This window comes from Leucoraja erinacea, chromosome 22 (genome assembly GCF_028641065.1).
Source record: "Leucoraja erinacea ecotype New England chromosome 22, Leri_hhj_1, whole genome shotgun sequence".
NCBI lineage: Eukaryota > Metazoa > Chordata > Chondrichthyes > Rajiformes > Rajidae > Leucoraja > Leucoraja erinaceus.
Genome location: NC_073398.1, coordinates 18,977,487 through 19,003,486, shown reverse-complemented (window position 1 = coordinate 19,003,486; position 26,000 = coordinate 18,977,487). Strand labels below are relative to the sequence as shown.

Sequence of the window (26,000 nt, the reverse complement as noted above, 5' to 3'; positions counted from 1 at the left end):
TATATGGTTAAGCCCAAGAAGACTTCTACTCCAGCCTTAAAGAAAAATCCATGGCTAGTTCCAAAGGGAGCCAAACTGATCCACGAGTCAACTTCAAAATTAGGTTTTGAAACGGCAGTTACCTCTCAACGTAGCATGATGATGATGATGAAATTCACCAATACCCTCCTCCCTCCCCGCACCCCGTGCAGTACAGCCTCTGGCTGTCTGAAGAAGTGTTTTAAGATCTAAATTTCAAACTGCAAAAAGGCCACTCCCTACCAGGCAGCAGTGATCCCTCCTCCTGACTGCTCGCGAGGGTCCACCAACATTGTCGAACCAAACTCCTCCAAATTCCCTGGCAGGGTATGGGAACCCTGGCCAAGCTTTTAACCTGCCAATATACTGTATGTATCCCCTATTGGTCCCTCGCCAGCACTCAGGAGGAGGGGTCACTGCTGCTTGGTAGGCAGTGACCTTCATGCAGTTTGAAGTTTAGATCTTCAATCACTTCCTCAGGCAGCCAGAGGCTGTGCTGCACAGGGGGTAATGGTGAATTTCATCATCATGCCATGTTGAGAGATAACTCTCCAGATATAGGATGTGCATCAAAATCTGGCCATGAAACCTCACTTTTCCTTTTTGCTCCAAGATAATAAAAGTGGTACAAGGACATCCATTAAAAGGGTCTGAATGGATACTGACGAGGAATTAACAGGTAATGATGTCCAATCTTGGCATGGGACTCCGAACACAAACACTCCATTGAGCTCCATCATGTATAGAAGAGCACAACGTAATCCACACCGAACCCGCGTCGTTCTTGGTGTCGGCTGAGAAGCCAGAGTCCATTTGTTGGAAGCAGAGAAGGGCCGGATAAGCCCCACTTTCTTTTAAACCCTCCTGCGGATAGTTAGGAGGGGAACAGAAACAAGTCAAGACGAGGAATGTGGATGCGGGGTGGCGGGCGCCAGGATCCCCCCGCAGCTCTCACAAACTGAATGCGTCCGCTGAATCGCCCTTCGCAAACCATCCCCAGTATACAATTCCGGGCACCGCGTAGGATCCTTCCTACAAAGAACACAGTGAACGTAGGGACCTTTTCTCCACGGACGTATGTGTGTGCGCACCAACACCTCCTCCGCCGGGGCTCCAGCCCGGACTGAGCAGGAGCGGCCAAAGATTCGGCTGCGGCGGCGGAGCTCGACGACGACCCCTGCCTCGCTGATTGGCGGCGCCGGCTGCCGTCTCGTGGAGGACGCTCGGCTCGGCTCGGCCCTGCCGACGGAGTGACGTCGACGGAGCGGAGAAGTCATCACGGCCGACGACGTCTTGTGCAACCGAAACGGTGCCATTGTTGAAGAAGCGCAAAAAAAAAAACCCACACACATACAAATTCACAAGAGAGAAAGAGAGAGAGAAGCGCCAGAGAGCTTTCGAGAAAGAAGTAGCGGCTGGCCGGCGGGCGGGCGGGCGAGCGAGCGATTCTACTCACCCACCCACCCGCGGCAGCGCGAGCGGCTGTCGCGAGCTCGGTGACAGTTGGTCGCGCGGCGGCGGCGGCGGCGAGAGTGAACAAGCGGGCGGGCCGCGGGCCTCGAGCCCTGGGCTGGAGCAGCGACTGAGCCGCCGCGGGGAAGACGAGTGAGGCAGCTCCAGGGAGAGTGTGTATGAGTGAGCGCCGTCCGTTTCATGAGGCTCCCTCCAAGGCTCCCGCGGAGTGGGCTCTTCAGCTTCGAACCCCATCCCTCACTTCTTGCGGGCAGGCGGTAAGTTGGGCCTTTGGGGAGGGAGGGAGGGAGGGGGGGGGGGGGGAGTGCGGTTCACCTGCTGCCTGACTCGGCGGTGGTGGAAGGAAGGAGGGGGAGGAGGGAAGGATGAGGCGGTTGGTTCCTGGTGTTGTCGGACGCCATGTTTGCGGTCGCGGTGACTGCAAGGCCGGGCAGCCCCGAGTAAGGGGAAGTAACCGTGGGGTGGGTGGGGGAGGGAGAGAGAATGACTGGCCGGGCCCGTGCCTATCGGCCGGTCAGGGTGGGTGGGTGATGGCGGGCGTGTCTCGGCGGGGCGTGTTGCCGCCGCTCATTCAAATAGGCCCGGGCCCCACTGACGTCACGGCGCCGCTGCCGGCCCCGATACCCACTTCCGGGTTGGCCGACGGATCCCTCTGGTCCGCTCAGTGGCTGGTTTACCGGCCCCCTCCTCACTCCCGCCACCGAACTGATTCCACCAGTGGGAGTGAAATTAAAAGCAATCTCTCTGCGTGGCTGATTGGTAGGTTAGACCTTCCTTCTCCAACTGTCCCACCACACGCCTTCCTGTTTCCCAGTCATCAAACTCGAGTGTACATTGATCTAAACTGATTTAGTGAGTGTTTTGATAAGTGGAGCTTGAATGCAGATTGAACTACCATTATTTTTTCTGAGCACTTGCCGCGTTGGTAAGAAAGATACGTTTCTGAAATGTTTGCTATCTACCACCGTGGCCTATTATTTCTTTAAAAGTAATTTTGGAAAAGATATCATTCACTGGTGTGAGTTACTTTCTAATGTGAACTCATCGAGTTGCACATCAATCATGTACTATTTGCACCAAATACTTTTTCAATTGAAACGTTTCCTTGTTCAGATTCGTCAATGTGTTGGCTTATTCGGGTTTGAAGTTAGCCAGAGTGCCTTCAAAAGATGGTTCTGCCATGCAAAATGTTGATTTCTGAAGGACAATGTTGTCACATTCCTTTATTTGGCTTTATGTTCTAGAAGGCAATATGATTGTTCTCCCTCTTGTTTCAGTTTGTCTTGGAACTCCAATATAACTGCAACCTGTCTCATAATTGTTGACAGCATAGAAGTATATTGTTTGGCACATCAAAGACATAAAAATGGTGCAGTCCTCTAATGGGGTCATAGGACAGCCCTCCCAATAGCTAGCTGGAGATAAAGGAACAACAACAAAGACAGATTATGGAAATTATTGTTGTTGTAGGCATATTTAAATTCACCTATATCGATTTGGATTTTCTGAGGGCAAATGATTTGGTTAGGGCAGAATTTGTTAGGTGTATCAAGGACCAAGGAGCTAATTGTCAACTTAAGGGTGCAGAGTGGGGTTGTTCATGCCCCAACCAGCATTTGTGATGCAGAAAGGGAAATGGGTTGAGAGCTTCAAGGTCCTTGGTGTTAATATCACCAATAATCTGCCGTGGATCAGTACACTGATGTGAAAGCCAAGCATGTACACCAATGCACCTAAGAAGACTGAGAACATTTGGCATGTATCTAGCGACTGTTACAAACTTCTACAGATGCACCATACAAAACATACACTCAAATTGTATCACAGCTTGGTTTGGGAATAGCTCTGACCAAGATTGCAAGAAATTGCAAAGTTTGAGATGTAACCCAGTTGATTACACAGACAGACTTCAAGCTGCCTCCCGAAAGCAGCTAACATAATTACTTGTTCAAGAAGGAACTGCAGATGCTGGAAATCGAAGGTACACAAAAATGCTGGAAAAACTCAGCGGGTGCACTCATCTATGGAGTGAAGGAAATAGGTAACGTTTCGGGCCAAAACCCTTCTTCAGTCTGAAGCCTATTGGAGCCTATTTCCTTCGCTCCATAGATGCTGCTGCACCCGCTGAGTTTCTCCAGCATTTTTGTGTACCTAACATAATTACTTGTCCAATCCCAATGATTCCTCCTTTGTCCTGCTCCTGTCCAGCAGAAAGTACAAAGTACAAAGAGTACAATGATAATACCTTACTCAATTTTAATGGCAATAATGGACACAGTTTCTCCTCTATCCATGTCTTCAAATGAGGGTTTGCTGTACTTTATTTTCAGCTACATGTCCAGCTCCCCTTTAGATGCTGCAGTTGAATCAGTCCATTACTAGCTCCAATGGCAGACACAAGACCCTGACCCATGGCAGACCTTGTCGACTCTTATCATTTTTGTCTTTGCCAATCACTTCCATTCTACGTCCATAAATTCTTTATCCTTCCACTAGTGGAAGTAGGTTCATTCTACTTTTATAAGTCTCTCCATTAGATCCCTTTATTATGTCCTCTACTCCGTGCAGAATTACTTCAGCCACTGCCATATCTATACAGTCAGGAAATCATTTTAGCAGTATCCATTACCCCAATTCTAAAACATCTGTTTTCCTTAAAGTGTGATGTCCAGTTCTTCTGTGGTTCCTGTCCCGAACCCTAACCCTAAATGTTATAATGTAGGCAGAAGGAACTCCCGATTCGGGAATCTTGAGCAAAACACAGAGTGCTGGAAGAACTCAGTGGTTCAGGCAGCATCTGTGGGGACACATTTTGGGTGGGGCCACTTCTTCAGACTGATGGAATTTAAAAATTGCAATTAAAAAATTGAGATAATGAATAAAAATATATTATGGAATATTTGTAAGCTGCTACTTATCATTCTTTTATTGGATTCAATCTACTGCACATATTTCAAACCTGGTTTTGATGGATTACAGTAATGTAGCAGACTGCACCAAATCATTTGGCTTTTGCACATACATCCTCAGGTTCTTTTTGGTCTTGTTTTGATTTTTGCTGTTATTCCATTGCTTTTATTTGCTGGCCTCCCACTCTCCAAACTTCAAATTATCATTTTTTTGCTTGCATTTATATTCTATGATGTGTGTTGATCTATTGTTTTACACTACAAATAAGCCAAACTGCAAGATGCAAGAAAAAAATAATGTTGGAATTATTTTTTGATTTTGGACAAATGTGTGGAAGCTGGTATTGAAAACCAAGGTTACCTGTTCTAATTTACCCTGCAAAAATTTAAGTTGGTAAATTTAGAATATTTATAGTGGTAACCAAAGAGTTTAGCTTCGTTGTTTTTCCATACAATGTTGAGATTCCTCCAATTTTCGTGATTTAAAGTGTAACAGCAGAGATACTGAGAAATAGTAGAATGGGAAGTGCACCATTCAAACATTTCTAAAAGCTAACGATACATACAAGATAAAATATTAAAAGATAAACAACTAAAATAAATATCACGAAAATAGCACGCATAAACACCCAACCCTCCATCCTTCTGTCGTTTTCACAGTGTACCACAGTCCCTTAGTATGTATTGCTAGTTGCTTATGGTTGAAATTGGGTGACCTGTCGATGTTACTCCAGCATTTTGTGTCTATCTTCACTGTCCAACTCATAGTGGACATCAACTATAATGGACAGGATGAACTGTGATGTGTTCATCTAATCTAGGAAATGGGATATTGATGTTTGGTGAAGATAGAATTATGCACAAGTGTGATAACTTTCTCAGTTGATCCTCCTGTCAACTTGGAAAATTGCTGCAGCTAAATTCTAGCACGTTATTAAGCAGTTTGATAAGAAGCAGTGTAATTTGAAAAATATTAGTTATCACTTTCTGTTATTAACGTAGAAATTGAGCAATAAAATATATTAGTTACATAATCATGTATTAGAATCAGGAAGAGGCCATATATTGCTGTATTAAGAATACAGCCAATCTCCAGCCATAGCACAATTGTTCAGTATCACTATACCCCTTGATTTCCTTAATATCCTGAAATCTGTGTCTGTCCTGAGTGAACTCTCTGACTGAGACCTTTGGCATTTCGGGATCGAAAAGTACAAAAGGACACCACCGTTAATTGAAGAAAATGTTCTTCATTTCAATCCTAAATGGCTTTATTCATAAGCTGTGCCCCAGGACTAGGTTCCTCAATCAGGAGAAATATGTTCCATGCATCTAGTTCGTCAAGCTCTTTAACAATTTTATGTTGTTAAAATCTCTTCATTGTGCTAAACTAGAGAAAATATTCAAGCCTATTCAATCTTTCCTCTTCCAGCAAACTAATGATTACGCTGTAAACTGCAGATGCTGGTTACAGAAAAAGCCACAAAGTGCTACAGTAACTCAGCAGGTCAGGCAGTATATCTGAAGAACAGGTAATGTTTTAGGTCGAGACATTTCTTCAGACTGATTGTCCTGTGGGGAAAGAAAGCTGGAAGAGAAGTAGTGGACAGGATAAAACCTGGAAACTGGTGTCTTTCAATCCCCATGCCTTTCTGCCTTCTAATAATAATAATAATAATAATATATTTTATTGTCATTGCACGTAAGTGCAACGAGATTAGATATGCAGCTTCCATCCGATGTCATAACTTAAATAACAAATAAAACTGAGATTTAGATACCCCAAGAACATGGTTTGTAAAAAGAACATTAAAACAGTAAACCAGTCAAAACAGACTAAAGTGCAGATGTGTCTGTGCAACGTGACCATCCGAGGGAGAGTCCATGGGGGTGGGGGGCACTCAGCAGGGCCGGTTCAGAGCCGCTATAGCTCTGGGAATGAAGCTGTTCCTGAGTCTGGAGGAGCGGGCGTAGAAGGCCTTGAAACGTCTGCCGGAGGGAAGTAGTTCGAACAGTCCATTACAAGGGTGTGAGGAGTCTTTATGGATGCTGACGGCCTTCCTGAGGCACCGTGTGTGGTAGATGCCCTTCAAGGCTAGTAGCGGTGTCCCAATAATCTTCTGCACTCTGTGGACGATGCGCTGAAGAGCTCTCCTCTCCGCCTCCATGCAGCTGAGATACCACACAGAGATGCCATACTCTGTCGTGCAGCGATAGAAGGTTGTCAGCAGCTGTTGGGACAGACCAGTCTTTTTTAATGTTCTCAGGAATAACAGTTTAATGTTCTCAGGAATAACTGTGCCTTCTTGACCACGCAGCGGTGTTGGTGGACCATGTGAGGTCCTCTGAGATGTGAGTGCCCAGAAACTTAAAGCTAGACACTCTCTCCACACTGTCCCCGTAGATGCAGATTGGGGCGTATTCTCCATTATGTGACCTCCTGAAGTCGATAATTAGCTCCTTGGTCTTGGAGGTGTTTAGTGACAAGTTGTTACGTGAGTACCAGTCCGCCAGGTTCTGCACCTCCGCTCTGTATTTTGTTTCATCACCGTTGGTGATCAGCCCGATCACCGTTGGGGATCAGCCCAATCACCGTTGTGTCGTCTGCAAACTTGACCTGGTGTTGGTGTCGAATGCAGAAACACAGTCGTGTGTGAAGAGGGAGTAGAGCATGGGGCTCAGTACACAGCCCTGTGGTGTGCCGGTGCTCAGGGTGATAGTGGAGGACAGGTGCGGGCCCAGTCTCACTGCCTGCGGTCGCTCCGTCAGAAAATTCAGGATCCAATCGCATATCGGCGAGCTGAGGTGGAGTTTGGTGGTGAGCTTGGTGAGGATGACCGTATTGAAGGCAGAGCTATAGTCTATGAAGAGCATCCTTACGTACGTGCCCTGTCTTTCCAGGTTAGTCAGGACAGTGTGAAGAGCCAGAGAGATGGCATCCTCTGTGGATGTATTTGCCCTGTATGCAAACTAATGAGAGTCCAGTGAGGCCGGGATGCTGGATTTGATGTGGGAGAGGACCAGCCTTTCAAAGCAATTCATTGGTATTGGAGTTAGGGCAACCGGGCGGTAGTCATTCAGCTTGGTGACTTTAGACTTTTTCGGCACTGGCCCTATGGTAGCTGTTTTCAGGCACTTGGGGACCGTTGCCAGACATAGAGACAGGTTAAAGATCCTTGTGAATACCTCCGCCAGCTGTACAGCACAGTCCTTTAATACCCTTCCTTGGACTCCATCCGGGCCTGCAGCCTTGCGTGGATTGATCCTACGCAGAGCGCACTGTACCTCCTGTGTGCTCAGTGATAAGGCCTGTCCCTCCACCATGGCCGGGGTTATTCCACTTCTGGTGGTGTTGCCAGTTTTCGAAGCGGGTAAAGAAAGTGTTTAACTCATTGGCCAGTGTGATATCACTGTGGGGGCATGCGGGGCTGCTCTGTAGTCAGTGATGTCCCTGACACCCTGCCACATGCTTCTGGTGTCCGCGGTATTGAAGTGGTCTTCCACCCTTTGCCTGTGGATGTCTTTGGCCTTTTTTATATCTTTGTTCAGGTTTGACTTGGCAGCACTGTAGGCAGAAGTGTCCCTGGATTTAAAGGCATTGTTGCATGCCCTTAGCAGATTCTGAACCTCCTTGTTCATCCACGGTTTCCGGTTTGGGAACATCTTTATTTGCTTGTCCACTGTAACAGTCTCCACACAGCAGTTGATGTAGGAGAGCACAATGGATGTGTACCCCTCCAAGTCTACCTCTGTACCACTGGTTCCCAGTCGGTGCGATCAAAGCATTCCTGGAGTTGTAGGGTGGCGTCCTCGGGCCATATTTTGACCGTCTTTATTGCAGGGTTGGTCTTGCGGATGAGGGGTTTATATGCAGGCAGTAGAAACAGTGAGAGGTGAGCGGATTGTCCCAGGGATGGGCAGGGGAGAGCTCTGTATGCGTCCTTGATGTTGGTGTACACTTTATTCTGCAGACACATCTTCCCATCCTCGCCTCTTTCTGTCGTTGCCGAGATCCCTCAATGATTATGATGCAAACAATAATTGATTTATAATTTTACTTTAAAATTTACTTTCGGGAACTACTTGTTGCTAAACATTAACAAAATGCAACTTCCTGCTGCCTTAATTGGGATATTAGTACAATTAAGTAGTTAACCGTTATGGAAACTTGATTAGATTGGTTCAAGCATATTAAATGTCAGCATGTAATTTACCCATCATAATAAGAATAAATTATAATAAGGATTTATATTTATGGTATGGGGAGAGAAAAAGAAAAGATTCAGATATTTGTAAACTTATGGGAATTTTAGACCTCAAGCCAATGACGAATTGATTCAAAATCCTCACCAAAAGGTTCGGGGAAAAGAACAATAGCTGCTGGTACATAAAATGCCTTACCTTGGGCAAAGATGTTTTCCTTGCTGAATTGCAATGAGATCTGGTTGGAAAAGCTTTAGTAAAGAATGCACCAAGATTAGTTTGATCAGCCTTATTCTGTGTTAGAACCTGTTAGGTTTCCGCTCAGCCTAGCAAAATTTGATTTTATGGATCATAGCACTTCATTTAATCTTTGTTTTGATGTCAAATTAGTTTGGGTTGACCATGACCATGATCCAATAACATTGCTTGCCAAGTGCATTTGTAACACCTGGTTGGAAAGGTGAGGTTGGGTTGCAGCTGAGCTGCAAAACTATTCAGTGAAAAAGATTTTCAAAGAAGGGTCTCTACCCAAAACATCGCCTATTCATTACTCGAGCCTTTTGGGTCTATCTTCAGTTTAAACCAGCATCTCCAGTTCCTTCTTACACAGGAACTCTGAAGTTAAAATGGACCAAATTCTTGAAAAGCTTTTTGACTGAATTATTTTGCAGCTCAGCTGCAACCTTCTGAAGAAGGGTCTTGACTTGAAAATGTCACCCATTCCTTCTCTTCAGCGATGCTGCCTGTCCCGCTGAGTTGCTCCAGCGTTTTGTGTCTATCTTCAGAGTTCATGTCATGTTTTGTAACACTTGTTAACACCGAAGTAGAGGTTTTGACTTTATGATAAATTATTTTTCAGCAGACTTCTTCTTTAACAATGAGAAGGAAAGGAAGGTGTCAACGAGGGACTGCAAGGCGCTCGACATCACCTTGCAAGCTGAAACATTCACCAAGCCGTGAAATGCTGACATATGCTCAAGCTCAGCGAATGGTTGAAATGGAAATTGATGGGCGGTTGCACAGAATCAGTATTTATGATCCACTGGAAATCATTTCAGAAGATGACTTAACTGCTCAAGAAATTGTTGAATGTAACAGCAATAAGGAAAACAGTGAACGTCCACCTGTTTTTGTAAAGAGTAAAAGGTGCAAATCCAATAAAGTTAAGAAGAAGGATGTCGTTATTCAGAGTACGCATGGTGCTCAAACCCAAGTAAACACCTTGCCGGAACCAAGATTTAGAATAGTGGATTATGAGCCACCTTCTGCTCCACGTCGACCTTCATCTTATTACAGGCTCATTGAGAAGTCCGCGGAGGAGCTCAATAACGAAGTTGAGTATGATATGGATGAAGAAGATTATGCATGGTTGGAAATGATCAATGAAAGGCGCAAAAGTGAAGGTTTGAGTGTAGTTTCACAGAATGTGTTTGAGTTTCTCATGGATAAACTAGAAAAGGAATCTTACTTTGAAAATTCTAATCAAGGTGATCCTCAGTCTTTAATTGATGAAGATGCTGTTTGTTGTATTTGCATGGATGGGGAATGTCAAAACAGTAATGTAATATTGTTTTGCGACATGTGTAATTTAGCAGTGCACCAGGAATGCTATGGAGTTCCATATATACCTGAAGGACAATGGTTGTGCCGTCGTTGCTTGCAATCATCACCTCGATCTGTTGATTGTATCTTGTGCCCAAATAAGGGTGGTGCTTTCAAGAAAACTGATGATGGTCAATGGGGACATGTTGTATGTGCTCTGTGGGTTCCTGAAGTTGGATTTGCTAATACGGTATTCATAGAGCCTATTGATGGTGTCAAGAACATTCCAGCGGCCAGGTGGAAACTGACATGTTACCTCTGCAAACAGAAAGGGCTTGGTGCTTGCATCCAATGTCATAAGGCAAATTGTTATACTGCATTCCATGTAACTTGTGCTCAACAAGCAGGTCTGCACATGAAAATGGAGCCTGTTAAAGAAACTGAATCCAATGGGACAACAACATTTAATGTGAAAAAGACTGCTTTCTGTGCTGTGCATACACCTTCAGGATGTGTGAGAAGGCCACTAAACATTTATGAGCCAGCTGAACTAAAAAATGGCATATGTAGAATAGATTTGCCTAACAAAGCAACCAAAAGTAAGTGTAAGACAAGGCAAAAGACAAAGAAGGCACAGAAGCTGTTAATTGAAAAAAGTACTACAGTGCCTGTCGTATCTGTTCCATGCATTCAGCCAGATAGGTGAGTGACTTGTTACATATTCACCTGAATTTTATTTGAAATATTTATTTTGAGGTCTGTAGATGTTGAAATAAATGTAATGAAAATGTAATATCTGCCAAAAAAAAGGTTCTACGTTTTGCTGTTTTTGTTGCTGGATCCCTTCAGCCAAACAGTTGAAAAGCTGAGGGATCACTTTAAAGTTTTTATTTGCCTTGCTATTTGAAGCTATACCACCATGGGTCAATCTGATTCTGTAACCAACTCTTTCATGCCTAGACTGAATCAGTTATCTTACACAACAAAAACTCTGAGACAGCAAACCGTTTCAATTTTTAACAATTAAATGATAATCTAGAATTATATTGCCTTGTGCTATTGTCCGTTGTTTTTACTTTTCCACTCAGAATTAATATCCTTGAATGTGCATATCTTCCTCTGGTAACTATTTGTCATAAATGCAACATGGAAATAGGCCTTTTGGCCGATTGAGTCCCTGGTAATCATCAACCACTCATTTTTATAAATGTTGTATTTATCCTACATTTTCATCATCTCCCAGATTCTACCTTTCACCTACACATCAGGGGTATTGAACTAATCCATTTTCTACCAACCTTGCACATCTTTGGGATGTGGGAGGAAACCAGAATGGCTGAAGGAACCCACTCTGTCACAGGTAGAATGTGCACACTCCGTCACAACAGCTTCTGAGGTCTGGATTGAACCTGGGTCTCTAACATCATGAGGCAGTAGCTCTACCAGCTCGGTCACTGTTGCTAATCACGTCCCCACGCACTCATGTGTAACAAAACTCTGACCAACTAAAAGGAAGTACGCAAACAAAAGGCATGAGCACCATTATAGTTTGAATTGCCTTAGGGTGCTTATTGGACTACTCTCCATTTCTATTCTGCAGCTTGAAGAGAAATATTAAAATAAGTACCTGAAACAAAGCGAAACAATGGAAAGTGATTGAAAAGGGAACAGGTTATATAAACAGAAATTACACTAGGGGTGACTAAGAGAAAAATGATGGTATAATATCTTTGAATTATCACAATGAAAGGCAAATAATGCACCCTTGCATAACGAATCCCAGGGAGCTTTCAAATTTCTCAATTAATCTTTTTAGACCAAACATCACCAACATATGCAGTATTGTTATTTGATTCCCTAGCATACAAATGTTTATAATAGTCTAATTCTGCCTGAGAAATTATTAAAACGCCTCTTGGAAAAGTGGCAACTTCAATTTGAAGATAACTTTTCATTCAGGTCTTTTGGCTGTTTCATGTAACAGAAAAATGCAGATGATCCCTGCATTATGGGCGGGGGGGGGGGGGCTTGCACTCCTAGAATACTGACTTTTTCACGATTCTCCATAACATGAAATTGCAAGATCCACGAATGGGTCAAGTGGCTCTGGAACCAAGTGTACTGGTAAATGGGTGGTGGACATGTACTGGTTTTATAAAGCTGGCCCATTAGCTTAATGAAATGTGAATAATTATCAGTTGAATACTGCCATTTGCTTATTTTTGGCACACACTTAACAATTTTGTGGATGTATGTTGCTATAATAATTCATAATTGTATACTATGTTTAAAGTAAAAAAAGTACTTCCCAGAGACTTAATGGAAAGAAATGTCTGCACATTGACCTCGGTTTAATCAATGAAATTTGTTAAAGAGTCTTAATGATGAATTAGATTGAGCCAGCATGATGTAGTAATATGGACTGCAGAGCTTTGGATAAACCGCTCTTTTTAAGAGGGTGGAGGGTGTGAGAGTAAGCAGCAGAGTAAATGTGAATGAAATAAGGACATGGATGAGTGTTTTAACAGCAAATAACATGAAAATAGGCGAAGGCTGTACATTTCAAATTGAAAGCGGACTTGGAGTTGGAAACTCGGCGCAGAGCACATTGTAGTTGCAGTCAAGCTGGTTTGTCCATTGTGAATTGACGTGGCTTTGCTTTTGAGGGTGCTGTATTCTATGAATGTGTAACGATCTTTATGTCAATTGACTGGCTAGCTGGCAAAAATTTGGATTTCTTTAATGTAGTCCTACTTAAAGTGCATGTGAGAACATTCAATTTGCTCGTTGCATTAAATTTAAATGTAAATGTTTGATTTACGCGTTTTAAAAATGACTAATAACTACCAAAGTTTAATTTATCTACAATTTTTGGAATATCACACTCAAATTTTTGCCTGGCAAACCTACGCATCGGCTTTCAAAGTTATGTCATAAGTTCAGCTTTGCTTAACACGAAGAAAACAAACTCAAATGTTTGCCTACAGGTTTTAGGTTATATGTTTAAGTTTATCTTCCTTTGGGATATATTTGTTTAATTACGTGGCCTACATGGGTATTTTTTTCAGTTTTATACTCCCACAGTTGGCATCATGCATTTCAGGTAAGGTATTGTACAGAATGAAGAGATAAATTTAAAATGTATGATTTTACCTCATTTATTTCAATTGGCAGCATAGTCATGTGCAGTGAGTGGCATATTTGACTAGTGTGCTTTTTGATTAATGGGTTGGTTTTCAAGCCCATAACCACTGTGTAAAACGCGTACAACGTCTCATGAAGCATCTCAACCATTCATGGTTCTGTGGGGTTTTAAATTATCAAAATGATTATTTGTGGCATTGCTTTCCTTGTAATGAATGTATAAACATCTACCATGTGCTTTGCTCACACAAAATATTATGCACTGTGCCCTTTCGAAAAATGTAATATAACAGTGAAAATTAGGTCATAATTAATGATGCAATGTTACTTCTTGTACTTAACTTTCCAATTCTTGTCCGAAAGTGCTTTTAAAAATGACTTGTCTCTACAGGCTAAATAAAATAATGAGTCAGGTATCAATACCACGGAAAAAACAGTTTATACAGAGGTTATATGTTTACTGGACACTTAAACGACAATCAAGAAATGGTGTACCTCTCCTTCGTCGTTTACAGTCACACTTGCAGTCTCAGAGAAATTCACAGCAGGTATTTTTACTGATTTCTTTGAAACTTGTATAGCTTAGATTTTGTATAAGATAGTAACATCTGAATTCTGACAAAGGAAATTTAATTTATTTTTGTCTGGTTTTCAAGACGTGTAGATCATCAATGATCATGGCATTCATGATTTTAATGAGTCAATTAACATCTACAATCTACCTTGCCCAAAAAGATACCGGGGTCGTTATTTGTCTACATTTTTCAGTATAAAAATCCAATATAATATACAGCAAAAATTAGTTCTCTATAGGTAGTTCTGGTGTAATGTGTTTCCACAAAGCTAATAGAACATAAAATGACAATGATCAATAAATAATATTAAACATAAATCAATTAGGGAGCACCATTTGTCTTATGCAGGCCGAATTGGTTATAGCGGAATTTTGATTGCCTTTCTGCACTAGAGTCCCGGTTTTTATCCGGACTTTGGATCTATATGACGTTTGCATGTACTTCCTGTGACCGTGTGGATTTCCTCTGGGTGTTATGGTTTCCTCCCACAGCCAGTTTGTACGTTAATTGGTCTCTGTAAACAGTCTAGAAAAAAAATACTTTTTCCATGTAACCTCTCGCAGAAATTGAACATCATTGATACGGGTGGCCATTGGAATTGACAACCAATCGCTTCTATTGACACTTGTGCAATGATACCGGATGAAACATTGCAACATACAGCCATTAATATTTTTAGCATGCAGTAACAAAAATGAACGTTGCTTATTTTTTTAAATCCTCCAAGAATAAATAACTTTGTTATCCTGATTCTGAAAATCTTGGGGCCCCTAAACCCCAATTGTTTTTATAATGCCATTTTCTATATGGCAACGTTTTTTAGTATCACAAACATTCCATTAGGCAGAGATACCTATATTGCCTTCATATACCAATATTGATTTTTTTAATAGATATTGTGCTTTAGAATGAACTCCATTAACAAGTATGGTCTTAAACCTGTAATCTCACTACCTTCCACTAGGAGGGATTAAAATAAATCCTTCCTGGAATGGAAACAAATAAGGTTAATTGGGAAGAAAGTATGATTGAAGAACAGGGTGGAGAATGAGTAGTATAGTCTGCCCTTGTTGGTATGGGCCTTTTTTTAATGGTTATAGTATATGGAGCTCTCCGCACAGTATTCGGACACCAGTGCCTCTTTAAGAACACAGCCTGCTATTTACATTGTGGGACGACATTAAAATTGACAAGCAATTGTTTCAATTGAAACTTGTGCAATGATACTCTTATTAAAAAAATGTTACAGCCTTTAGCTTGCACTAACACAAATACATGTTTAACTTTAAAAATAACTTTATATTTGAAAATAATTTATACCAAGAAGGTATGAAAGAAAGCATGTTGTAGATGGACACAATGGATGGGACCTGCACTATTATCCAAAATGACTGCCAACTAGTTATTCCTCAAAATATTTACAACTAAAGCTTTAAAATGGGTTTGAAACTCAACTGCAAGATTGTTTGCTCCCATAATTACTTATTAATATTAGTGATTTATTTTGTCTTTTGAAACTGTAGAGTACTCTGCGGTAAGATCTAAGGCCAATAACAATATAAGATGTTTACATTCCAAATGGAAAAAAAAAAATTCCGAGTGGTTTGTAGATTTTATTGAGAAGGCGATCTATCCATGATATGCTTCATTTTATTAAATAAATTTTATTTTTGTTGAAACAAAAAGGGAAATTTGTAAGAAACAGTTTACTTTTATATCAAAGATACTATTGCATTTATTATCATTAGAAAATTAATTTAAAGAATAAAATGCTTTGCAGTTCTTAAAACTTATTTGCTTTCTTTTTCATTCCTTCTGTATTGTAAAAGAGAACAAATGACGAACAGAAAAATGGTTTGAAAGAACAGTTGAAATATTGGCAGAGGCTCCGTCATGATCTTGAGAGAGCACGTTTACTAGTTGAACTTATTCGTAAACGTGAAAAACTAAAACGTGAACAGGTATCTACCCTTATTTAATTCCAAGAATAATTTCAATATAGGGGATGCATTTTAATTTTAGTTTCTTTTATGCTGCAGCAGTAAATGATTTTAAAACTTTTCAATTAAATATTGGCAGGTCAAAGTTCAGCAGGTTGCAATGGAACTCCAGCTAACACCTTTGACTGTAATGTTACGTTCAATTTTGGACCAGCTTCAGGAAAAGGATACAGCGCATATATTTGCTCAGCCAGTGAGCTTAAAAGAGGTACAAAACTTTGTGTTGGTTACAAAAACCCATGCTTTGCTCTGCCCAGAATCTCAATATTACCACCTTGCCACCCAAGATTGCTTTCAATGTGGTTGCTATATTCATACTAGGCAGCTTTAAATATATTTTTTAAAAGGTTTCCAAAATATAGAACAAACGGTTAAAAATGTGACAAATGAATTTCTGTATAGAAATTCTGAATACGTTTGTAATTGAGGCACTTAAAAAAAACTTCTCATTTATTAAAACATTATCTTTCAGGTTCCAGATTACTTGGATCATATAACACATCCTATGGACTTCTCAACAATGAGGAAAAAGATTGAAGATCATGGTTATAATAATCTGGATGAATTTGAAGATGATGTTAACCTTATTATAGATAACTGTATGAAATACAATGCAAAGGACACAATATTTTACCGAGCAGCAGTGCGGTTAAGAGATCAGGGAGGTGTCGTATTAAGACAAGCTCGACGTGAAGCTGACAGAATTGGTTATGACAATGAAACCACCATGCATTTGCCTGAACCACCAAAGAGCAAAGCAGCTAAGCCTCTGACATGGGAAGACGGTATTTATTTAATTTTCTTCCTAAGCAGACCTTCGGGATAAATTATCTCTAAATGAAGAAAACATAACTTACCTGTGTGTTGGATATTTTGTATAGAATTGTGATTGTTATTTTGTATCGTCTCTGGTAAAATCATACTTGGCATTTGATACATACTTGGAGCAAAATGCAGATCCTGGAAATCTGAAACAAAAACAGAAAAGTTTGGAGTCTGGCATGACGACTGGTGTGATGGTTACAGAAACACAATTTTTGGGTCAAGGATGATGTGGCAGAGTGCTGCCACAGAGCTCCAGGGACCCAGTTTGATATCTCAGATGATGTCTATCTGTAGTTGGCACAATTTCCCTAAGTCCACATCGTTTTTTGCTGGATAATACGGTTTCTTAGTAGTGGTGTTGATGAACATGTAAGTTGCAGGTTAATAGAGAGAGGAGCAATGTGATAAGTTGAATTGCTCCGATGGGTGCAAGAATACACCCAATGTGCATAGTACTCCTTTCAATTTGTAATAAAAAAACAAAATATTTAGTTTCATGGGGAAACAGTAAGGATGCAGCATTCATTAAATAACTCTAACCAAGGGGCATAAACTGGTCTTGAGGAGGTTGAATCTGAATTGATGTGCAATTTTCATACCGGGATTAGAGTTTTTTAGAATAAACATGCAATCAAGTTCTGTCCAAGTAGTTTCAAGTTAGGTTGCAATATTTTCTATATCCTGTATTTCATTTTAAGTTGTACTTTCTCAGTGGTTTTTTTCAACTGGTAGATTCACCAGAATGCAGGAGGTACATTTTGTGAATTATTTTACTTGCAAAATTGAGATGCAAATACAGATGTTTATGGACAAAATAAAATTCTTTTTTTTAATTTTTATTTTGTTGATCCAAATTAATATAAATGAGACCTAAAACCTCACTTCAGTCAGAAAATACAAAATATTCTTCACTTTCCTTGTAAAATGGTGTTTTGTTAAGTGAAAGTAAAGCTTAAAACAACCCGGTTTAGTATTGCTTTAAGCCTTGGATTTCATCGGGTGGTGTTTCCACCTTTGTTGCAGTTGGGAAATCTATTCTCAGAGTTCACTTGAAATTGTCAATTGATTAATCAAATTTTAGTTCAAGTTTCTGCAAATAATCTGCATAATTTCCATGTGTCAGTGGAATAGAATCTTTCTTTAAATACAAAATATTATTTAATGAGATATAATGTTTAATCAGTACTGTTATAGCATTAAACTTAAAAATAGATTTAATCACCAAAAATAATCCATTCATAACGATGACAAAAAAATATATAGCACATAAACAGGTCATTTGCGCCATTCACTCCAAGCCTCTTCCTGTCTTTTGTCACCGAAATCTATCAGCATAACCCTCTATTCCCTTTTCCCTCATGCTTATCCAGGCTCATCTTAAATGCATCTGTACTAACTTCAACCACTCGCCTGTGGTAACAGGTTCCACATTCTTACCACCCTCTGGGTAAGGACGCGTCTTCTGAATTCCTTTTTGGATCACATGGTAACTGAGTTATATTTATGGTCTCTTGTAAACCTTTTTCCCCATAAGCAGACACAGTCTGAGTATACAGTGCCCTCCATAATGTTTGGGACAAAGTCCCGTCATTTATTTATTTGCCTCTGCACTCCACAATTTGAGATTTGTAGTAGAAAAAGTCACATGTAGTTAAAGTGCACATTGTCAAATTTTAATAAAGGCCATTTTTACACATTTTGTTTTCACCATTAGAAATTATAACAATTTTTACACAGTTTCCCCCCCCCCCCCCCCCCCCCCCTTCTTTCCCCTCCCCCCTCCCCCCATTTCAGGACATCACAATGTTTGGGACACAGCAATGTCATGTAAATGAAAGTAATCATATTTAGTATTTTGTTGCATATCCTTTGCATGCAATGGCTGCTTGAGGTCTGCGATTCACGAACATCACCAGTTGCTGGGTGTCTTCTCTGGTGATGCTCTGCCAGGCCTGTATTGCAGTCATCTTTAACTTATGCTTGTCTTGGGAGCTCGTCCCCTTCAGTTTTCTCTTCAGCATATAAAATGTGTGTCAATTGGGATCAGATCAGGTGATTGACTTGGCCACTCAAGAATTGACCATTTTTTAGCTTTAGCAGTATGTTTGGAATCATTGTCTTGCTGTAGAATGAACTGCCGGCCAATGAACTTTGAGGCATTTGTTTGAACTTGAGCAGATAGGATGCATCTATACACTTCAGAATTTATTATGCTACTGCCATCAGCAGATGTATCATCAATGAAGATAAGTGAGCCAGTCCAATTTGGTGGACTTGCACCCTGCTTGAAATGGAATTTCAAGGGATAGCCGTGAGTCAACTGCCAGCCCACCAGCCATGAGTGAGTGAGCTGCCAGTACAGCAGGCTTGAGTGACTGAGCCGCCAGCCCAAGAATTCATTCGGCGCACAATGTCCATACTAGCCCTCTGGAAACCAGCCCCTTCAGCCCACAGCACCCATACTAGCGCTCCAGAAAGCGCCCCCCCCCCCCCCCCCCCCCCCTCCCTACTGGCCACCAATATTGGAATTAGTGGAGAGGTGGAATATTGCGTTGGGGGACCAGCCCTCTTGTGTAATGCTGGGACCCAACGGGTCCCACTTAGTCTAGTAGCTTCTGTATTTCTGTTCATGAAGTCTTCTGTGGTCATGAGTATAGAGTGAGTACAGCAGGGATCTGAGCACGCAGCCTTGAGGTGCTCCTGTGCTGATTGTTATCGAGGCTGACACATTTCCACCAGTACGAACAGACTGTGGTCTGTGAATGAGGATCCAATTGCAGAGGGATGCGCAGAGATCCAGTTCTGCTAGTTTGGTAACCAGCTTGGAGGGGATGATTGTGTTAAATGTCGAGCTGTAATCAATGAATAACAGCCTGCCATATGAGTTTTTGTTGTCCAAGTGGTCCAGAGCAGATTGGAGGGCCAGCGAGATCGCATCCGCCGTTGATCTGTTGTGGCGGTAAGCGAACTACAGTGGGTTCAGGTTTTTGTCGAGGTAGGAGTTGATTTGCGCCATGATCAACCTCTCAAAGCACTTCATCAACACAGGCGTTAGTGCCGCTGGTCAATAGTCATTGAGGCACGTCACCTTACTCTTCTTGGGCACTGGTATAATTGATGCCCTTTTAAAGCAGGTGGGGACCTCAGACCTCAGAAGTGAGAGGTTGAAAATGTCCTTAAAAACTCCAGCCAGTTGGTCCGCACAGGTTTTTAGAACACAACCGGGTATACCATCAGGTCCAGGCGCTTTTCGGGGGTTCACCGCTCTAAAGGATTTACTGATGTTGGAATCTGTGACTGAGACTGAAATACCATCAGTGCGAATGGGGGCTCGGGAAGGCACATCAGTATTCTCCCAATCAAAGCGTGCATAAAACGCAGTGAGCTCGTCAGAGACTGATGTTTTGCCAACATTCGAGCTGCCTCCTGGCTCCTGGTTTCGCCTTGGAGGAGGTGATTGCATTCAGGCCCCGCCACAGCTGCCAAATATCTTTCTCATCCTCCAGTTTGGAGCAGGTCCCTTTTGGCCTTTTTGATGGTCTTACCAAGGGCTTCTGGACTTCTTATAGACCACTGTATCATCAGACATGAATGCCCGGTGTCTGGTCTTCGGAAGAGTGCGGATCTCAAAGTTCATCCAGGTTTCGGATTGGGAAACACTCGGAAAGTTGTTGTAAATATGCAATCCTCCACACATTTATTTTTGAAGTCTGTAACGACTGTGGCGTATTTGTTCAAGTCCATTGTCGAGTCCTTGAACATTGCCCAGTCTATAGACTCCAAACAGCATGTAGCTCCTCCAGTGCCAGACGGACGTCTGCCTGGGGTGGGATGTAGACCGTGGTCAGGATGATGGAGGGGAATTCCCTTGGGAGGTAGAAGGGATGGCACTTCACCACCAGATGTTCCAGGCGTGGAGAGCAGGAGTTGGATAGGAGTTGGATATGTTACTGATCGATCCAAACGAACAGCAGAGCCATTAAAATTTGGCACCATCGCCGTTGCAGGAGCTGCCAGAGCGAGGTTGTAGACAACGACAAACTGCCTTAGGGGCTCCAACTCCGTATTTTCTTGATGTTTACTCCTGGAGCCTTTTCCATGACTGGATATGGCCGCAAGGCAGTGGAAGTTTTTAAATTTTTCCCTCTCCTGGATGGACTGCCTTCCCAGGCTGACGAGCCCCATCTGCACGAGACTTGTGCGGACAGTGGTCATTGACACATCCACACCTGACTCCTGAAGAGTGTTTCTGATCTGTCGGACAGGTGTTTGGGGATTTTTCTTTATTATAGAGAGAATTCTGTCATCAGCTGTGGAGGTCATCCTTGGCCTGCCAGTCCCTTTGCGGTTAGTAAGTTCACCAGTGCTCTCTTTCTTAAAGATGTTCCAAACAGTTGATTTTGGTAAGCCTAAGGAAACAGTTTTATTGTTTCTCAGTCTCATAATGGCTTATTTGACTTTCATTGGCACAACTTTTGTCCTCATGTTGATAAATAGCAATAAAAGTCTCCAAAGATGATGGAAAGACTGGAGGAAATACTAGATGCTGAGAGCTCTCTTATACCTGCATTAAGAAAGCATTGAAACCCACCAAGCCATGTGTCCCAAACATTATGGTGCCCTGAAATGGGGGAACTATGTATAAACACAGCTGTAATTTCTACATGGTGAAACCAAAATGTATAAAAATACCCTTTACTAAAATCTGACAATGTGCACTTTAACCACATGTTTTTTTTCTATTACAAATCTCAAATTGTGGAGTACAGAGGCAAATAAATAAATGATGGGTCTTTGTCCCAAACATTATGGAGGGCACTGTACATTCTATTTAAAAACTTTCATAATTTTAGAGTTCTGTTAGGCCAGCTGCCTTTTACCAGGCATAGTGGCAAGCTGGTAGAGCTGCTGCCACACAGTTGCTATGGCATGGCTTCGATACTCAACTCCTTTGATGTTGTGGAGTTTGCAAGTTCACCCTGCGACCTTGTGGGAAGTAGGAGGAAACGTGTACATTTCTGTTTTCTCCCATACCTCAGACATATGGGTTTGGTAAATTAAATGGCCATTGTAAATTTCCCCTTGTGTTTATTTGGCAGTAACGGGGATAGAATTGATGGGAATGAGTTGCAGGGAAAACTAATTTGTTTGGGGATTGGTGTTCTGAGAATCAAAATGACCACTTCCTCTGTCATATAGAAGATAAACCTGCTCTGCTGATTACAATTTGAATCCCCTCACATTATTTGTATGCCCTCACATTTCTGGTAACATCCTTATTAATCTTCTTTGCACCCTATCTCAATGGTTCCTTTATTATCACCAAGCTTGTCTTGTATACTATGGCAACTAGAATTGAAAATATTCTTCAATTATGTTCCATCCAATTTTTTTCACACGTTTGGCATAACATTCACTATTTTTAAGTTCTTTCCCTTATAAAAACTAATACCATTGATTGCTTTAATTCATGCCCTGATAACCTTTAGCAAACCTATTCACAATTGGTATATTTGTGCTCTGAATTATTTGCTTCACCACACCATACCATCTAGATTCAAACTATCCAAGTAATAAATTACCTTTTCATTCTTCTCATCAAAATCATGCCAATTATATGTCAATTTAAAAAATATATATATTAATGTTCTTTGCTGCAGTCTTCGTTAGTATTGACTATCCCACCCAAATTATCTATATCTGCAAATGTACAAATTGTGCTAAATCATTTATCTAATTTATGGCCATCTGTTGATTCAGCATTACCCACGTTCTGTTGTGAATAGCTATTTACTCCCACACTCTGTTTTCTGTCCATTTATTTATTAATCCATTATGAAATGCAACTCTATTGAAAAATCTGGATACATTGAATCTTCTCCATATCTAAAATCTACTCTCTAACTTTAAAAATATGCGATAATATTGATCAAGCAGTTACTGCTATTTTGAAATGCACACACGTTACCTATTTAGTGCTATACTTTGTTTAAAATTGTTCTTCTATTCTCACTTTAGAAAAGGTTCCTGTTATTTTTCCTACTATAGATTCAAACTGACCAGTCCATTTGGCCTGGACATTAAATGTTCCTCTTAAATATAAATGTCTGGCAATCCTTGCGCATTACTCATATTTCCAATGCGCAGCCATGCCTCTTGTATTTTTTCCCTAGATTATTTTAAAATTTAATGCCATCCATTGACACCAAGTGTTTTATCTTCCAAGTTTCATAGACCCCTATTCATGCATGGAGCCTGTTTGTAGTTTGTTCCTTTTAGCATTACATATTTTTCGTACTTTCTGGTAAATATAATTTTGCCTTTCCCATTCTTGTCAATTTATAACTCTAATTTCTATTGTCAGCCTCTTGATGGTATGTAGTACTCAACCTAAAAATGTCAAAGCCCTTTCAATGCCTTAGTCTAATTGGCGTACTGTTAAATAGTTAATCGTGGGTTTTTATTTTAAAATATTTAAACATTGCTACTGTCATGGACCCAAAAGAAATCAGCACACTAGAATAATTACTCAGAACCTGCAGGACCTCTGCTTTGTTGAGGCTTTTTTGGGTTGGGAATGCAGAGGCTCACTTTGAGCCACTAGGAAAAGGTGGACTGTTTTATGGGTAATGACTGATTAGAATCAATAGAATTGTAAGTACATGTGAAAGATTGTGGAAAACCTAAAGATTACAATCTCAACCTTTAGTGCAGTTAGTTATGTTTGGGATGTGGATTCTAAATTGTTTACGAAATTTGTAAAGGAACTATGTTTAAAAAGCAGAAAATCATGGAAATGGGTCGAGTAGTTTCTGTAGAAAGAAAGTTAACATGAACAACTTTCTCTTTGCCTAGTATGCAGTGATTCCAGCATTTTGTTTTTTTTAATTTCAGATTTTCAGCATCTGCAGTTAGTTTTTGATTTTTATTTGGTGATTATTTTTATGGTAATGTTGGAACTATTGAGAGCTGTTGATTTCCATTAAAACATCTATTTTGCTTTCTTTGTAGTGGATAGATTATTGGTGCCTGCAAATAGAGAGAACATGTCTTTGGAAGTGCAGCTCAAAGAACTGCTGGAGAAACTGGACATGACATGTGCAATGAAAGCCTGCAGTGCTAAATCTAGACGCGTCAAGTTACTGCGAAAAGAAATTAATAACATCCGGCTCAAATTAAGTGAACAGAAGGCTCAAAGTGAACATGCACATGGTGAAAACAGTATAATCGATGATGGAGCAAAGTTGGAGCAAGATGGTGAGAAACACAGTGAATATAATTATAAAATGTAAATTATGTAAATGTTATTACCCCATTTATACTGAAGGTGAAATATTCATGCAGGGGAAAATAAAATAACTCGAAATGTGACAAATAGTTGGAATCAGTAAACGGTGCAATGCGTCAGAAAGGTTCTTCTCTTATCTTTTGTAAAAGCTTCACTGAAAGCAGTAAGTCCCAAATGTCAGAACCTAAGAGTATTGAAAGATACTTATATTCAGCCCATTTTGTTCTGTAACCCAAGTTTCAGTTATATTAAAGCATTATGGAGGGTTAATTAAATAAAGATATACACAGAATAATATCTCAGTTTTAGTGAGGGTTATCTTGAACTATTCTTATACATTGCCCTCTATAATATTTGGGAGAAAGACCCATAATTTATTTATTAGCCTCAGTACTCCACAATTTGAGATTTGTAAAAGAAAAAAACACGTGGTTAAAGTGCACATTGCCAAATTTTATTAAATGGTATTGTTATACATTTTGGTTTCGCCATGTAGAAATTACAGCTGTGTTTATACATAGTTCCCCCCCACCCCCACCCCCCAATTCCAGGGCACCATAATGTTTGGGGGACATGGCTTCACAGGTGTTTGTAATTGTTCAGCACCGAGTCTTTCCTCCAGTCTTTCCATCATCTTTGGAAACGTTTATTGCTATTTATCAACATGAAGACCAAAGTTGTGCAAATTAAAGTCAAATATGCCATCATGAGACTGAGAAACCAGAATAAACCAGGGAATGGCAGGCCAAGGAAGACCTCCACAGCTGATGACAGAAGAATTCTCTCTATAATAAAGATAAATCCCCAAACACCTGTCCGACAGATCAGAAACACTCTTCAGGAGTCGTGTGTGGATTAGTCAATGACTACTGTCCGCAGAAGACTTCATGAACAGAAACACAGAGGCCACACTGCAAGATGCAAAGCACTGGTTAGCCGCAAAGATAGGATGGCCAGGTTACAGTTTGCCAAGAAGTTCTGTATTTCCCGGCAATGTAGATGCTATTTTTTACCCAAAAATAAGACACACAAATTAACCTGCTTCTTGGAGGCAGAAGGTTAGGTTGTTAGCCAAGAAAGATAGACTTGGCTATCCCTCATTGCTGGCAGCTGATGGGAAGCGGCTATAAAGTGGGAAGAGGCTCTAAAAGGGCAGCGCTACTGGGGGGAGAGAGTTCCTTTCACAGCATGTGGGAAATCTGGCCCGGGTCAACACGGGCAGGAGCGTTGGGAAGTAGAGAGTCAGGGATCATGTCAGCAACTCACTCACTCACCGTTGCCGCAGCGCTCTGGGCGTGGAGCCACTGCATTGTGGCCGGGGAGGGAAGTAGCTCGGGTGGCTGTGTGCAGCCACCGGGTCCGGACAGCAGAACCGGCCGCCATCTCGGCGCCTTCTGCCGGCCCACTCAGCTCTGGCAGTGCTCTCCGTCTGAACACCATTCCCCTGCGGCTCACCGGCCTCGCTCATGTCAGCCGCTTCCCGCAAATCCATAAAATCTGACTGCTGCCGGGAGCAAGACATGACCTCACTTGCTGTGCTGGGTGACACTGCAAGGCATTCACTGCCCGGTCCGTGTCTTTCAATGTAAATTTGCATGGGGACATGCTTTGGAGGTGTGTGGAGGTTGTTGTTCAAGTGAGAATAACAGAGAGAATAAGAATGCTGCTGCCTTGTCAACAGATGCGCACAAAAGCAGTTGGTATTAGTTTTGAAATTCTCGTTATCCGTATTTTTGACCTGCCTCGGAGACCGGACAGTGAGGGGACCAGCTCAAGAGCAAAGATCATAGTGCGGAGCGGGTCACTGGGCGATGGATAACAGGACAGCGGGTGGTGGAGCTTACTCCTGTGTCAGTGCGAGTAACCTCAATTGGTCCCGTGAACTAGTATTGTCATTCAATAAGATCACAACTGATTCAACTTGTCCTGGTGTGCTCTGATTTTTTCCCTCTCCACCTGCTAGCATCTCTCCACCCCCCCCCCCCCCCCCCCCCCCCCCCCCCCCCCCCCCCCCCCCCCCCCC

At 41.5% G+C, this 26,000-nt stretch overlaps 1 protein-coding gene across 5 annotated transcripts in view; it reads left to right on the top strand.

Moving 5' to 3' along the window:
- The first annotated feature begins 1,360 nt into the window (after positions 1-1,360).
- Positions 1,361-26,000, top strand: part of brd1a (bromodomain containing 1a) — a 40,764-nt gene continuing 16,124 nt past the window's right edge. For 4 of the 5 annotated variants that reach the window (XM_055653050.1, XM_055653048.1, XM_055653049.1 and 1 more), the window contains exons 1-7: positions 1,361-1,748; positions 9,463-10,847; positions 13,681-13,837; positions 15,694-15,825; positions 15,944-16,072; positions 16,337-16,649; positions 23,701-23,946. In XM_055653050.1, coding sequence (XP_055509025.1) covers positions 1,650-1,748; positions 9,463-10,847; positions 13,681-13,837; positions 15,694-15,825; positions 15,944-16,072; positions 16,337-16,649; positions 23,701-23,946 — 2,461 coding nt within the window. In that variant the 5' untranslated portion in view covers positions 1,361-1,649. The remainder of the gene's footprint in view (positions 1,749-9,462; positions 10,848-13,680; positions 13,838-15,693; positions 15,826-15,943; positions 16,073-16,336; positions 16,650-23,700; positions 23,947-26,000) is intronic. The other variant, XM_055653046.1, reaches the window with a different exon arrangement.